Source organism: Notothenia coriiceps, unplaced genomic scaffold, assembly GCF_000735185.1.
Source record: "Notothenia coriiceps isolate Sejong01 unplaced genomic scaffold, NC01 NC01_scaffold00009460, whole genome shotgun sequence".
NCBI classification, from domain to species: domain Eukaryota; kingdom Metazoa; phylum Chordata; class Actinopteri; order Perciformes; family Nototheniidae; genus Notothenia; species Notothenia coriiceps.
This window is the reverse complement of record NW_011342161.1, coordinates 1,923-13,788: the sequence shown is the minus strand read 5'-3', so window position 1 is coordinate 13,788 and position 11,866 is coordinate 1,923. Positions and strand designations below refer to the sequence as shown.

The 11,866-nt window shown below is 40.0% G+C and overlaps 1 protein-coding gene across 1 annotated transcript; it reads left to right on the top strand.

The window, feature by feature from the left end:
- Positions 1-326: 326 nt before the first annotated feature.
- LOC104945313 (rho GTPase-activating protein 32-like) lies at positions 327-11,293 on the top strand (the record flags this gene model as incomplete). The annotated part of the gene is made up of 5 exons (XM_010770959.1): positions 327-698; positions 7,666-7,779; positions 9,459-9,564; positions 10,856-10,947; positions 11,209-11,293. Coding segments are annotated over exons 2-5 (372 nt in total), but the record flags the coding sequence as incomplete, so codon positions are not given.
- Between the last annotated feature and the right edge of the window lie 573 nt (positions 11,294-11,866).

Below are 11,866 nucleotides of genomic sequence, written 5' to 3'. Positions count from 1 at the left end.
TAACAGTAGTACAATTGTCAGATATAAATAAACAGAGACTTAGAGATTCATCTTTTTGTTGCATCTTGCAGTTCTTGCAGGGTCAGGGATCTTAATGGTGTCCCAGTGCCTCCCCAGCAAAAATAAGTATTTGAAATCCTCTCCTTTAGTGGACGGGCACAATAAGATGATGTATATTAGGATGGTGGTTTGCAGGTTTTACTCCTCTCACTGTTACCACCCACTAGATGGTTATGTAATTCTGTACCAAGCATTACCTAACACCACACAATTTGCCAGATGGGGCTCCTCAGGCTGGTGAATATTTTCAAAAAGGATGAAGGGGGGAGGGGGGGCTGCATACTCTCACGCCTGCTGCATATTCAGGTCCTTGACATTGAAAAGGTCTGGGAACCCCTAGGGCTAAAACATCCCAGGCGCGCGAGCACGAGATCAGTTGTGCGCGCTCTCGCTGGCGAGTGCAGATTCACAGAGCGAGCCAGCTCCTCGGAATAACTCCCACACTGCCTCAGCCTCAGAGATGTCGCACCCGAGCACAGCTTTCACCACAGAAAACATCTACCTCCGATGATCCGCTGTAAGCCTGCGTGTGTGTCCGCGATGAGCGTTTCTGCAGTGCGATGCTGACAGCATGTTTCCTCGTCGAGAAGCTCAGCGCTGTGCAGCATAGAGGAGTGGAGCAACGTGCACAGTTACAGGTAGGCTGTTCGATCAGGGAGTCAATACCACACACATTATTGAACCGCTGTCACTGCCCTGATGTGTCATTTTGAAACCTGATTCAGGCTGTTTTACGAATCGATCAGCCGATCAATTTGGTAAAATGACCGTGTGTGTGTGTGTGTGTGTGTGTGCGTGTGTGTGTGTGTGTGTGTGTGTGTGTGTGTGTGTGTGTGTGTGTGTGTGTGTCTGTCTGTCTGTGTGTGTATGTGTGTGTCTGTATACTGTGTGTATGGAGTCGAACGGTGATCTGTCAGGCCCAACAGGTCATAGTACACCGGTGGTTAACTTTTCCCCCTGTAGCCCACATTGTCTGGTTGCTCTATTGAATTAGACTGTTTATTTTGAAACCCGTTTTACGATGGTTGTTTGTTGGTAGGTTAGAGGGAAAATAATAGGCACGATTTAAGTAACTTAGGCTCTGTAGCTTTGAAAATACTGATCGATTGGGCGAGAAAATCGACCAAAATTGAGTGGGGATATATTTTGACATCGATTCATGTCATTTTTGTGTAAACTTAAGCAAGTTTCTGCCAGTTTATAGACCACATTATTTGATCATTTATCAAGAAAATAATCATACAATACCATAAGATAATGTTTTATTGTTAGATGTTTCTTGCATCACAGCAGCTTCATTTGCAACATCAAGAAGGACACAGAGGCAACGAGAAACACATACAGCAGATAATTCAATAAAGGAGCCTAAATATCTTTTATAATATTGTACTAGTTTATAAAATAAATCATCAGTGATGTAATTAGAGAAAATACAAAGGGAATTGATAAAACATGTGTAATTTCTAACAAATTATTGGGACTGAGAGAGAAGTAACAGATTAACCATCCTTTCTTTAAACATATTCTCAAAAATTCACAAGTTCCAATTTATCAGGTTTGGGGACTGGCTGCCTATTTTATGTAAAAGTAAACTGAATTTATTTGTGTTTTGGAGTGTTTTTTCATCTTTTCGTCATTGGCTTTTGTCATTATTTTCTTTTGACTATTTATAGATCGAGTGATTCATGAATAAATTAGGGAAATAATACGTTTAAAGATAGTAATGCTGCCTTTTACACTGTATTGTGAAGCCTGTGGCTACACTGTGCCATACTTGTATGTGTGTAGGAGTGCGTAGGGACAACATAATAGATATGTTTGGTATTGTATTATGTAATGCAGTGCAAAACACTCATAACACAATCATGGCCTCAACATGTACAGCCACAGTTGAACATGAGTGAAGGTAGTTATTGTTGCAGGGATGTTGTATTGGATTGCATTAGATTGGGCAGGTGACATATCACGTGTCATATCTCTGCGTTTCTGTGACACCTAATATTGGGTTAGTGAGCCAGCAGCTTTATCCTCTAGAATGAATGTCATATTCCCTAAATATGTGTCCCACTCAGTAAATACCCTCTTAATCCTTTATTTGACTGTCATTTGCCTATTTTGAGGAAGCGAATATGTGCTTGAAACCGAAAGGCCTGTATTATGTCACTGTTAGGCTTAGGTGATAGATCAGCTTGTCGATTAAATATTTGGGTCTCTGTTTTCTACAAATTAATCGCCCTGCTGTTCACCCCGCTTTCGACCCTTTATTTGTGACGCTGGTGGCGGAAGGACAAAGATAGAGCCGTGACACCGACTCAGTGTCTGTGAGATGAAATAAAGTTAATCTCACCCTTTTAGACTTCAAGAAGATTTTAGGATCATATGACCCCCCCCCTGCCACCTCTCCCTCTTACTCTTACTCCACCTTCAAAAAGTCAAATGAGAGACAAAGCTTTATCAGAGGTTTATTTAAAAAAAAAAAATGGTTGCAGTGTGCTCTTCCTGAGGGAGTGGCATCATCATTGTGCTAGCAGCGATTTCATTGGCTCGGGCAGATTGTGGTTGATGACGATGGAGAGGATGTGTCAAAGCTTATGGTCAAAGGTTGCTCACAGGCTTGATTTTCCCTCGCCTTGTTAACTCATCCTCAGTCTGGATGGAGCTTCAAGTCACGATGGACCGGAGAGAGGTTACCATGGCAACCAAGAGCCTTTCTCCACTGCGCCTCTCTGGCTTGTGTTGTCTGCATTCCAGAGCTCAGAATGAGAGCATGAAACCAACTTTACACTGGCCTGTCTCATCCCTGAGGGAGACGATGTTTGTTTACAGTATGGTTAAGCTGCATCAAAATCCAGACATGAGGATGCAGTTAAAGCTGCTGCTATTCTTGTTTTTATATTGGTAATTGACCACATGACTTAGTGTACTCAAAGGGATTACTTGTTTTGATAATTATCATTGGACCTGTTGATGTATTGTGATTTTAAGGGTGTCCACAGCTGAAAATTAGCAATGTTTGCTAAAGCTGCCCCATTTACTGTTTTTTTGACAGTTGATCTATGGGGACTGTCCACGACACTATAAACAAATAAACTAAACTGAATCAAACCTCAGTTCCCCACAGTTTTTTGAGCTTCGTAGTGTCTTTCAGCCCATTGTTTTGGTTTTCCAGTGCACAACTTTACTGTATTTGTTCCCCCTCATAGCTTTCATTTGTAATATCAGCAATTAAGCTTAGACACCTCCTGGACGCTAACTTCCTATCACCAAACAGCAGATGGAAAAAGTTAGAAAGAAGCTTCTATATGTAGCGTATTATAGTTGTTCACTATTTTGCATCTAAAGACATAGGGATTTCCATCAGATGTTTCATTCGAGAACAAACAAAGCTAAAAAAAGTGAATATTAGACCTACTTCTTCATTTAGACACAAATATGGTAAATAAATGATAATGTCATATACTCTGTAACTGCTGTATGTGATAATAAGAAACTCTTTCCTAAAAAGTGTCAAAAGTGGCCAAAACATCAGTAATTGCAGGTTTAGTTCTTTTTTTAAATAAGGATTTAAAGGGGACCTATTATGCAAAATCCACTTTTTCGTGTCTTTTATACATCAACATGTGTCCCCTCTGTGTAAAGAGATTCTGAAAGCTTCAGGAAAAAAGATTTGCTCACTTTTTATCCTGATCCATTTGTATAAAAACCTGTCTGAAAATGAGCTGATTTTGGCCACTTTATGATGTCATGACGATTTTCTGGCTTGTGTAACCATTAGCCAATCACCAACCAAGGTAAGCCCCCCCCACCTTATCACCTGAATCTCCTCCTAGAGCACCATTGTGTTCTTTTTAACCAAATATCTCTCAGAGGGGAGTGGCTCCTTATTTTCATCTAAGTAACAGACAGAGAATCAGCACTTTTGAAACAGGGCTGAAACAGAGGGGATTATGGGATGTTTGGTATTTCAGCCAAACATTTCAGAGACAAATTTTGTATATAACTGAGACCTATAATATATTGATGAAAAACAGTATACGAGGGGACCTTTAACACTTCAAGGTACAGCAGTTCCTGGCTTTGGACTCATACTGTAGATAAGTTTGCAACTAAATTCCTCATCTTTTTCAAATACTTGCATTTGGTATTTCGCTATGAGACAATGGAGATAATGACAAAACAGCTTTATTATGACTCACATCTTTATTTGACACAATTATGTCTTTAATCAGCTAACTAAAGTGGCTCGGTAATGTGTGTCAATTACAGCTTAAACAACATGTGTGTCCGAAATCTCCGAAATAGGTATATACTTACAGTATACTGTGTATGTGTTATATGTTGATTTCGGTTTGGATTAGACATGTTGTTTAACACCAATAGAAAAGATGTGAAATGGCAGATGTCCTTCTTCTCAGTGTTACTTCCTCCCTCCTCATTATGTGAGGGAGGCAGTGACTCACTAAGATTCATCTGCTGTGGGTTTGTAGCTCTAAATATGTAGGCAGCCATTCTTCATGTCAAGACACTTGCTGATAACGGTTTCATAAACAGTGTGCGAGATTGTGTAGGCTGCCCTATTTTCTTGAAAAGCGCCATGTAGGCCATTGGATACCAGGGCAACATCCTTCTGTGCTGCTTCTGTCTCCTGACTTCAGAACAACGCCTCTCCCTTAAAGTGTGACAGGTAGATGAACAGTTTTTTCTTAATGTGTTTGTATGTGACTGTTAGGGAGGTTGTATAAGGATGATTTCTACCCTATTCACAGTTTATTCTACATGTATAATAACATTAAACCGGTATCTTTTTTTGTGTCCTGGTTTGACATTGTTCTATTTTTACCGCCTATGATGCAGCACAAAGTGTCAGTACTGTAGGTTCAACCAATTTGTCGCAGGCAGGCAGGCAGGCAGGCAGGCAGGCAGGCAGGCAGGCAGGCAGGCAGGCAGGCAGGCAGGCAGGCAGGCAGCTAGCTAGCTTTTAATGCTCGCAGCTTGCCAGCCTCCTCTGCAAAGTGAAGTACATCATGTCCCTTCACTTGAAAGACTCACTGATGTCTGATGTGGAACAATCAGCAAGGTCAGGCATTGTACTGTGTACCATGTAACATTTTTTTATGATTTGCTGCTAGGAATCTCTGCCCTCCTTAAGCACCACATTTTAAAATACATACTTTTTACACAATTATTGGATGACTGTGCGGCACAGCTTTGTTTTTCTGGTGTCCTAGTCACGCTTCATTTTACTCCTAATGCTTCCAGTTCTGTATCATTTGGTGACACACCTCTCATTGAAATATGACTTGCCAAATACCGCTCCACCCTAATGACCCTCACTGTTTAAAACAGCACTCAATGTAACTCTTCTCAACAATACCTTAAATTGCTCTCTGTGTAATATGTTGGGTCTCCTTTGGCAAGGTTATGGTGTCTACTATAGAGGAGATACAGCATGAGAGAGATAGAGCAGAGACCGGTATGCCTTGTGTTCCTGCCTGCTCACATTCTGCTGAGTCAGGAGGTTTTGTGGAAGTCAGTCAACAGCAACTCAGTGAGGCTACGAGCCAGAGGGGCTGGTGGGAAACTGCCACTACAGCAGTGGCCATGAATCTACTAGTTAAGACCTGCTTAGGGAAGAGTTAAAACAGCCTCCTGTTAATTGGAGGGATTATTTTAATGATGTGGCAAAACCTTAGAGGTGATAGGAGAGGCCTTTTTTCTGCCTACATGCCCCAATGATTGTTGACGTTAGGAAGAGTCTAGTTTCGCTTCATCAGGATATTCGTTCGCTTTGTTTACACTACATAAATATAGGCGTAGTGATAATAGAGATGTGTAAAGAGTGGAAGTGATAGGGGTTGTCTCAGTATTCTCATGGATTCAAGGAAATGTAGAAATGTGTTTCCAAAAACACAAGGGGAGGCAATATCTGAATACTTTTTTTGTGTAATATGTAGACTGTTTTTGTTATGGTATATCAAGGAATATGGTAATGTGGCTGACTTGACAAAGCTGTCTGTTCAAAACAAAACAAAATGTGTTCGTCTATATATGTAGTACTTCATGTGAAATAGAACTACATGCCCCCTGGTTTTCTTTATGCCAGTTAGATTGCAGCAATTTATTAAATGGAACCATATTTAGGAATTTGCCCCATGTGCTCAGTGGTAGCACTACTGTTGAAATCTGAGCCTTCTGTGAGGAGCTAACATGTTTTTTCTTTCCTGATGGTGTCTCCAGTTTATTTTCACAGTTCAACGTCATGTAGGTTCAGGTTCAGGTTCAGGTCAGGTTCTTTATTTGTACCCGTAGGTAGATTTTGTTTGCAGAGAAAAAGACAAGGGATCCATCCTGACACACTAAAAACAAACAGTCACAGACACATCTCTAATAAAAGGACTAGTAAAAAGTACAAGTACCCCATGCTCAGGTTAGGTTGAATGCTCTCTATGTGGGCATACTTGCCAAACTTGAGACAAAAAAAGTAGGGAGGATTTTGTAAAACAGCGCCAGTGGTTTGAAGGCCCTCCCCCCAAATAATTTGAGGAACTATGTTTCCTGCATTCTGGTAAATTCTAAATAATGAAACAAAATGATAAAAACATGGCAATCAAATGTTCACGTTAAATACTTTCTTTAATTCTTAGAATACAAAATAATTATATATTTTACAGACGTCTAAAAATAGCTTGAGTATTTATTTTTTCTCTGAGTACTTTCTCTTCTCTCTTTCTCTCTCCATCTCCCACTCACTGAGGAGGATGAAGCGCAAGCAGCTCTCATAAATTAAGCTGTTTTCTGTCTGGCTGGAAACACTTGTCTTATGTCTAACTAAATACCTAAAAAATTATATTTTCAAGCCTTTATTTACCCAGGTGCATCCCTTGAGATCATTGATCTCTTTTTCAAGGGAGACCTGCATAAATATGATCTTTTTTATCTTTGCATATTTCAAGCTTGTGACTTCTACCAAAGGGCAAAAATAACAGATCCTAGATTTCTTGACCCATTTTGGATTGTTCCATCTCTATAGAATTTTTTTAGCTAGCGTTAAATGGGTAAGGAATGTACATCTTTGCCTTGTATTATTTGGGAGAACGCCTGACTGGACTGAGGGGTGCTAACTCAGATGTCCTGTTGTTAATATACACATATGTAGTGCACATATATATAGACTAGAAACAAATCTGAAAAAGCACCAGAATAAATATGTCCAAAATAATAAGCACCCTAAACCTGGACATGTCCTGGAGTTGCAATGACAATCTTGACATTTGCTTGCGGAGTAAGATATGAGTCTGTTTGGTTTCAAGCTAAAACATGTCAGTGCTATCTACGCTAAAAGGAGATCTGATGTTCTTGTGAAACCATCCTATGAATTTGCAGTCTGAAATGCATTATCACTGTAGCAACTCCCGGCACTCTAGTATGATGTCATCGCAGATTACAGTCTGGGCTCAGTGGATTGTAGCCTTGAGAGTCACACACGCTGCATCCCCAAGTGGGGTTGTCGTCTGGCGAATTCATTGCATCGGACTCTTCCTCCCATATTCTCTAACGCCCACCCTCCCTCACTCTCTCCTCTCCTTCCTACTTGTCTCTGTACAGCGCGCTGTTGCAGTCAGGCAGCATCATGGAGGCAGGATGTGTGGTTGCCGCGGTGATTGAGAATGCTGCCTCAGGACCCCAGGGTGAACCAGGAAATGGTGACGTCCTTGAAGGGTGAGTAGGAGCGTTTCATACCCTAACACAGGGGTCTGCAACCTTTTTGACCAAAAGATCCATTTTGCCCCCTGTTCCACACATTTGTTTAGTCTGGAGCCGCAAAACATATTTGATAGCTTGATAGCCTATAACGTTGTATATATTATTGTATCGTAGACACAAAACTACAGTTTGTTTGCATGTATTATTTATTACATTATAGAAAACTGTTTAACTCTAATAAGAAACAAAGAACTCGTATAAGGAGAATAAAAAAAAAATACACAGGCCTACTTTAAAATAAAAAAATAAATAAAACCTATAGCTGCACCCTAAAAATAGTTGTGACGTAATTATAACTGAACATCGTTAGCTGTCTTCCTCTTCCTTGTTTTTCCTCCAATACGTAAAAGCTACAGCACCTTTGACAACTTCTCTCCACATATCAAATATACCGGTAAGCCAGCATTGTTTTCTGTGAAAGCATATAACTCCAACCACGCAGAATTAAACCCCTGTGTTCCTCCGATATTTTTTTTTTTCTTTTATTTCTTTGGATTTATCCGTAGTTCGGCTCATCGAGCCGTGGGGCAGGTTATTCGGCCTGCAAGAAAAGGCGCTGGTGCGAGACCGTAGCAGGATGTGACGAATATTTTAGTTGACCTAATTAAAATCGTTTTTAAAAATGTTCATGTGTCACCTCAAAATACAAGATACGAAACATTTTCAACCGTGCAACAAAATATAAATAGTCCTACAAATATTTGTATTTTACTTCCTTCTTATTTTTGTCTAAGCTCAAGGGAACCAGAGTAGAGGGCTTAAAGAGCCACATGCGGCTTGGTTGCAGACCCCTGCCCGAACAGATATATATTTAAAACCATGAAGTGTATGTTTGTGTGAGTGTTTTTGCCTTTGAATGAGATGAATACAAGTAGGAGTAGTCTGATGAGCCTTAAACCTGACCCTGTTTTGCAGAGTAAAACAGAAAGGGAAGAACACTGTGTGTCTAACGTTACATTATGTCCAAAGCTTACTGCATTACCTATTATTTTAAATTGAAACTCTGTTATTAGCTCGGTCACTGTGGATTTCATAAATGACACAGTGTCTCATGTCCTGATCTCATCACACTGAATCACTGTGACTAATCCAAGGCCTGTCTCTTTTCCCTCTTAGTTGCTCATAAAAGTTTAGCTAAACGAACCTTACCCTCCTATCCTGTATGCATTGAGTCACATTTCAAGTGAGGTTTTTGTGTAGCACTCCCTTGTGGGTGGATTGCCTTTATGGCTCTCTGAATAGATGAATAGATGAGCTTTTCTTTTTTTGAGCAAATACAAAAGACTCCAAGGCTTTCTGTTGACCCTTCAGTAGTGAGAGATGCCACACATTTCCCTCTGTATGAAGGAACTGTTCCCATCTAGATCTGATTGTAAAGAATGTATTGTGTTTTATAGGTGTCTTTTTCTCTCAGTATTAAAGGTTCATACACCAACGACCTAATACAACATGTTGTTTTGGCCATGCCTGTGCGATGTCATGATTTGAGCACTGGCCAGAGATTTTGAAATCATCTCCCCTCACTTGCTCCCTCTGGTGTATTTATTTAAAAACTGCAAATCTTATATGAAGATCCCAGAGTACATAGATGTTAGCATTACGTCATGCCACCTTTCTATTGTATGATTCTGCAGAGACGGCCTACCGTCTGCTGACCAGGACAAAGATGATGCCTTACCTACAGCCACCAACAATAATCCTCCAGAGGAGAAACAGCCACAAGAGACATCCACTGCCATGGTACACACACACACACACACACACACACACACACACACACACACACACACACACACACACACACACACACACACACACACACACACTGACTCATCAGACACACATTCACCCTTGATTTATTTCCTTGAAGCTGTGTAATTTGTGTAGGTGATTCACACCATGAGGTTACTTACAGTTGGTCACATAGCACTCATGTGAGAGTCAGTCGTCACATTTATGAGGGTGAAAACAGGTGTAACATTAAAGGATGTCCCACCTTCAGGTTGAGATGGAGGTGATGTTTGGGAGAAGGGCTAAAGGCAAATGCGATATGAAAATATGATAACAGACCAGTCATATAATCTCCCCTTCCCTTCAGTTCACTTCTGGTTACTCCAGTTTAATGTTAATATCCTGCACAGCGCTCTTTCTTTATATCTTCTTCTCTGTAAAGGCATTACCCTCCAGCTTTTAGAATTCAAGTCTCTTGGACGAGTGTACGTTCAGCACACCAGATAGCCTATTAGTTTTTATGCATGTACGCTTTAATTTTCTAATTATACATCATCCTCCCCATCCATCAAAAACAGTCAAAACTAAAAACAGTAAAAAAAACAAAACACAACCATAAATAAAATGTATACAGTTATAATTGAATCATGTATATTATTAATAATAATAACATTATTACAATTTCTATCGAATAATGACCTGCCCTATATACTATAACATTGCATAATAGAGCATGAATAATATCTAACATAACATGTATACCATAATAATAGCTTTACAATCCAGTATGATATACAGTAAGCATGAAATAGCCCAACATAAATGATCATGGCATTAATATATTAGAATAATGGAAACAAATATATTGACCAGTTGCATTGCTTAGCATAACTCAAAATGAATATACAAAAGCAAAAAATTGCATTAAACCAATAGTATAATATGAAAGATATAGCATAATATTAGCGCAACATAAAAGCGTAGCTTACATTGTAGTTGCAATGGATGACGTAAACAAACATAAGTACAACATTTTATTACAGCTTAACTAAGCAAAAGATAGCGTTAGCATAACATGGTAAGAAGGTAACATAAGCATAATAGCATTAGCATCACAAAGACAAAGATGTACAACTCATTTACACATGTTGTTTTGTCATGTCAGGCTTCTAAGTTTGTGTTTTTTGCAGCACAACATATGTTTCAAAGTGATCAACATCATCAGTTGTGGCTACCCATCTCCATCATGTGTACAGTGACTGACTGAACCTCTTTGACGTGTTCTCTCTCTGTTTGGCAGGTGAGGACTGATGACATAAAAGAGCACCCAGCCGAGCCCCTCCTGCGCTCCTGTGTTAGCACAGCTAGCATGAAGGTCAAGAACATGAAGAAGTAGGTGCTCCCTGTGACAGTGTCGAAGCTATTATGGGCTGTAAAACAGGGCTGTTATCCAGGCCAGTGAAATGAGGACCTAATAAATGACGGGCGCGGCAGAGACAGACGAGTCAGCCCGCTGCCTCTCTAACCCTGTTCCCTCACACATTGGCCTAATCTCTCTTTCTTCTCCCTCTTTTGCTTAGCTTTGCTTTTCTCTCCACCATGGTGTCACTGTGTTGAATACTGATGAGGGACTGTTGTGCTGTGTGTTTTTAGGCTTACGTTCCCCAGAGGTCACTTCCCCACGTTGGCAGAGTGTGCTCATTTCCACTATGAGACTGTTGACTTTGGCAACATTCAGGTGAGAAAAAATACTTACACTGTGACTTCTTCAGCAGAGAATTACTTTGTTTAGTAATTGAGTTTTTGGCCCAAGTACAGTGGCCACTTTGGTGAATTGCTCCTGAAATGCATCACTCTTGAAATGCAATGTGGCAGTCAAATCAATATGCCTGTTTCTCTTTTCTTAGACCCTGTTTATTGCATTTTCCTTATTTGTCCTGAAATGCCACATCACAGCTTAGTTTGTCAGTTTAATCAGGAGATTTGACATATTCATTTGTCAAGAATAATACCCAATCACGGATAAATCATTTTGTTTTCAATGTGAGAGACGTAATAAGTCCCATTCCTATTAAAGCCATGATCAGCGTGTTAATCCTTCGCATTAGAGTATATTAATGTCAGACTCGTCAGACCTGTAAACCTGGGATCCAGCCTTATTAGTCTGACTCAACATGACATCATATTTAGTCATGATGTCAGCTGGAGACGATGACTCATTTTGAAAATCAAAACATGTTCGGGTAACACCAAAAGGATTGTGAGAATGTGTTCTTACACTTACATGCAGTTGGAGGTGAATTCGACATTC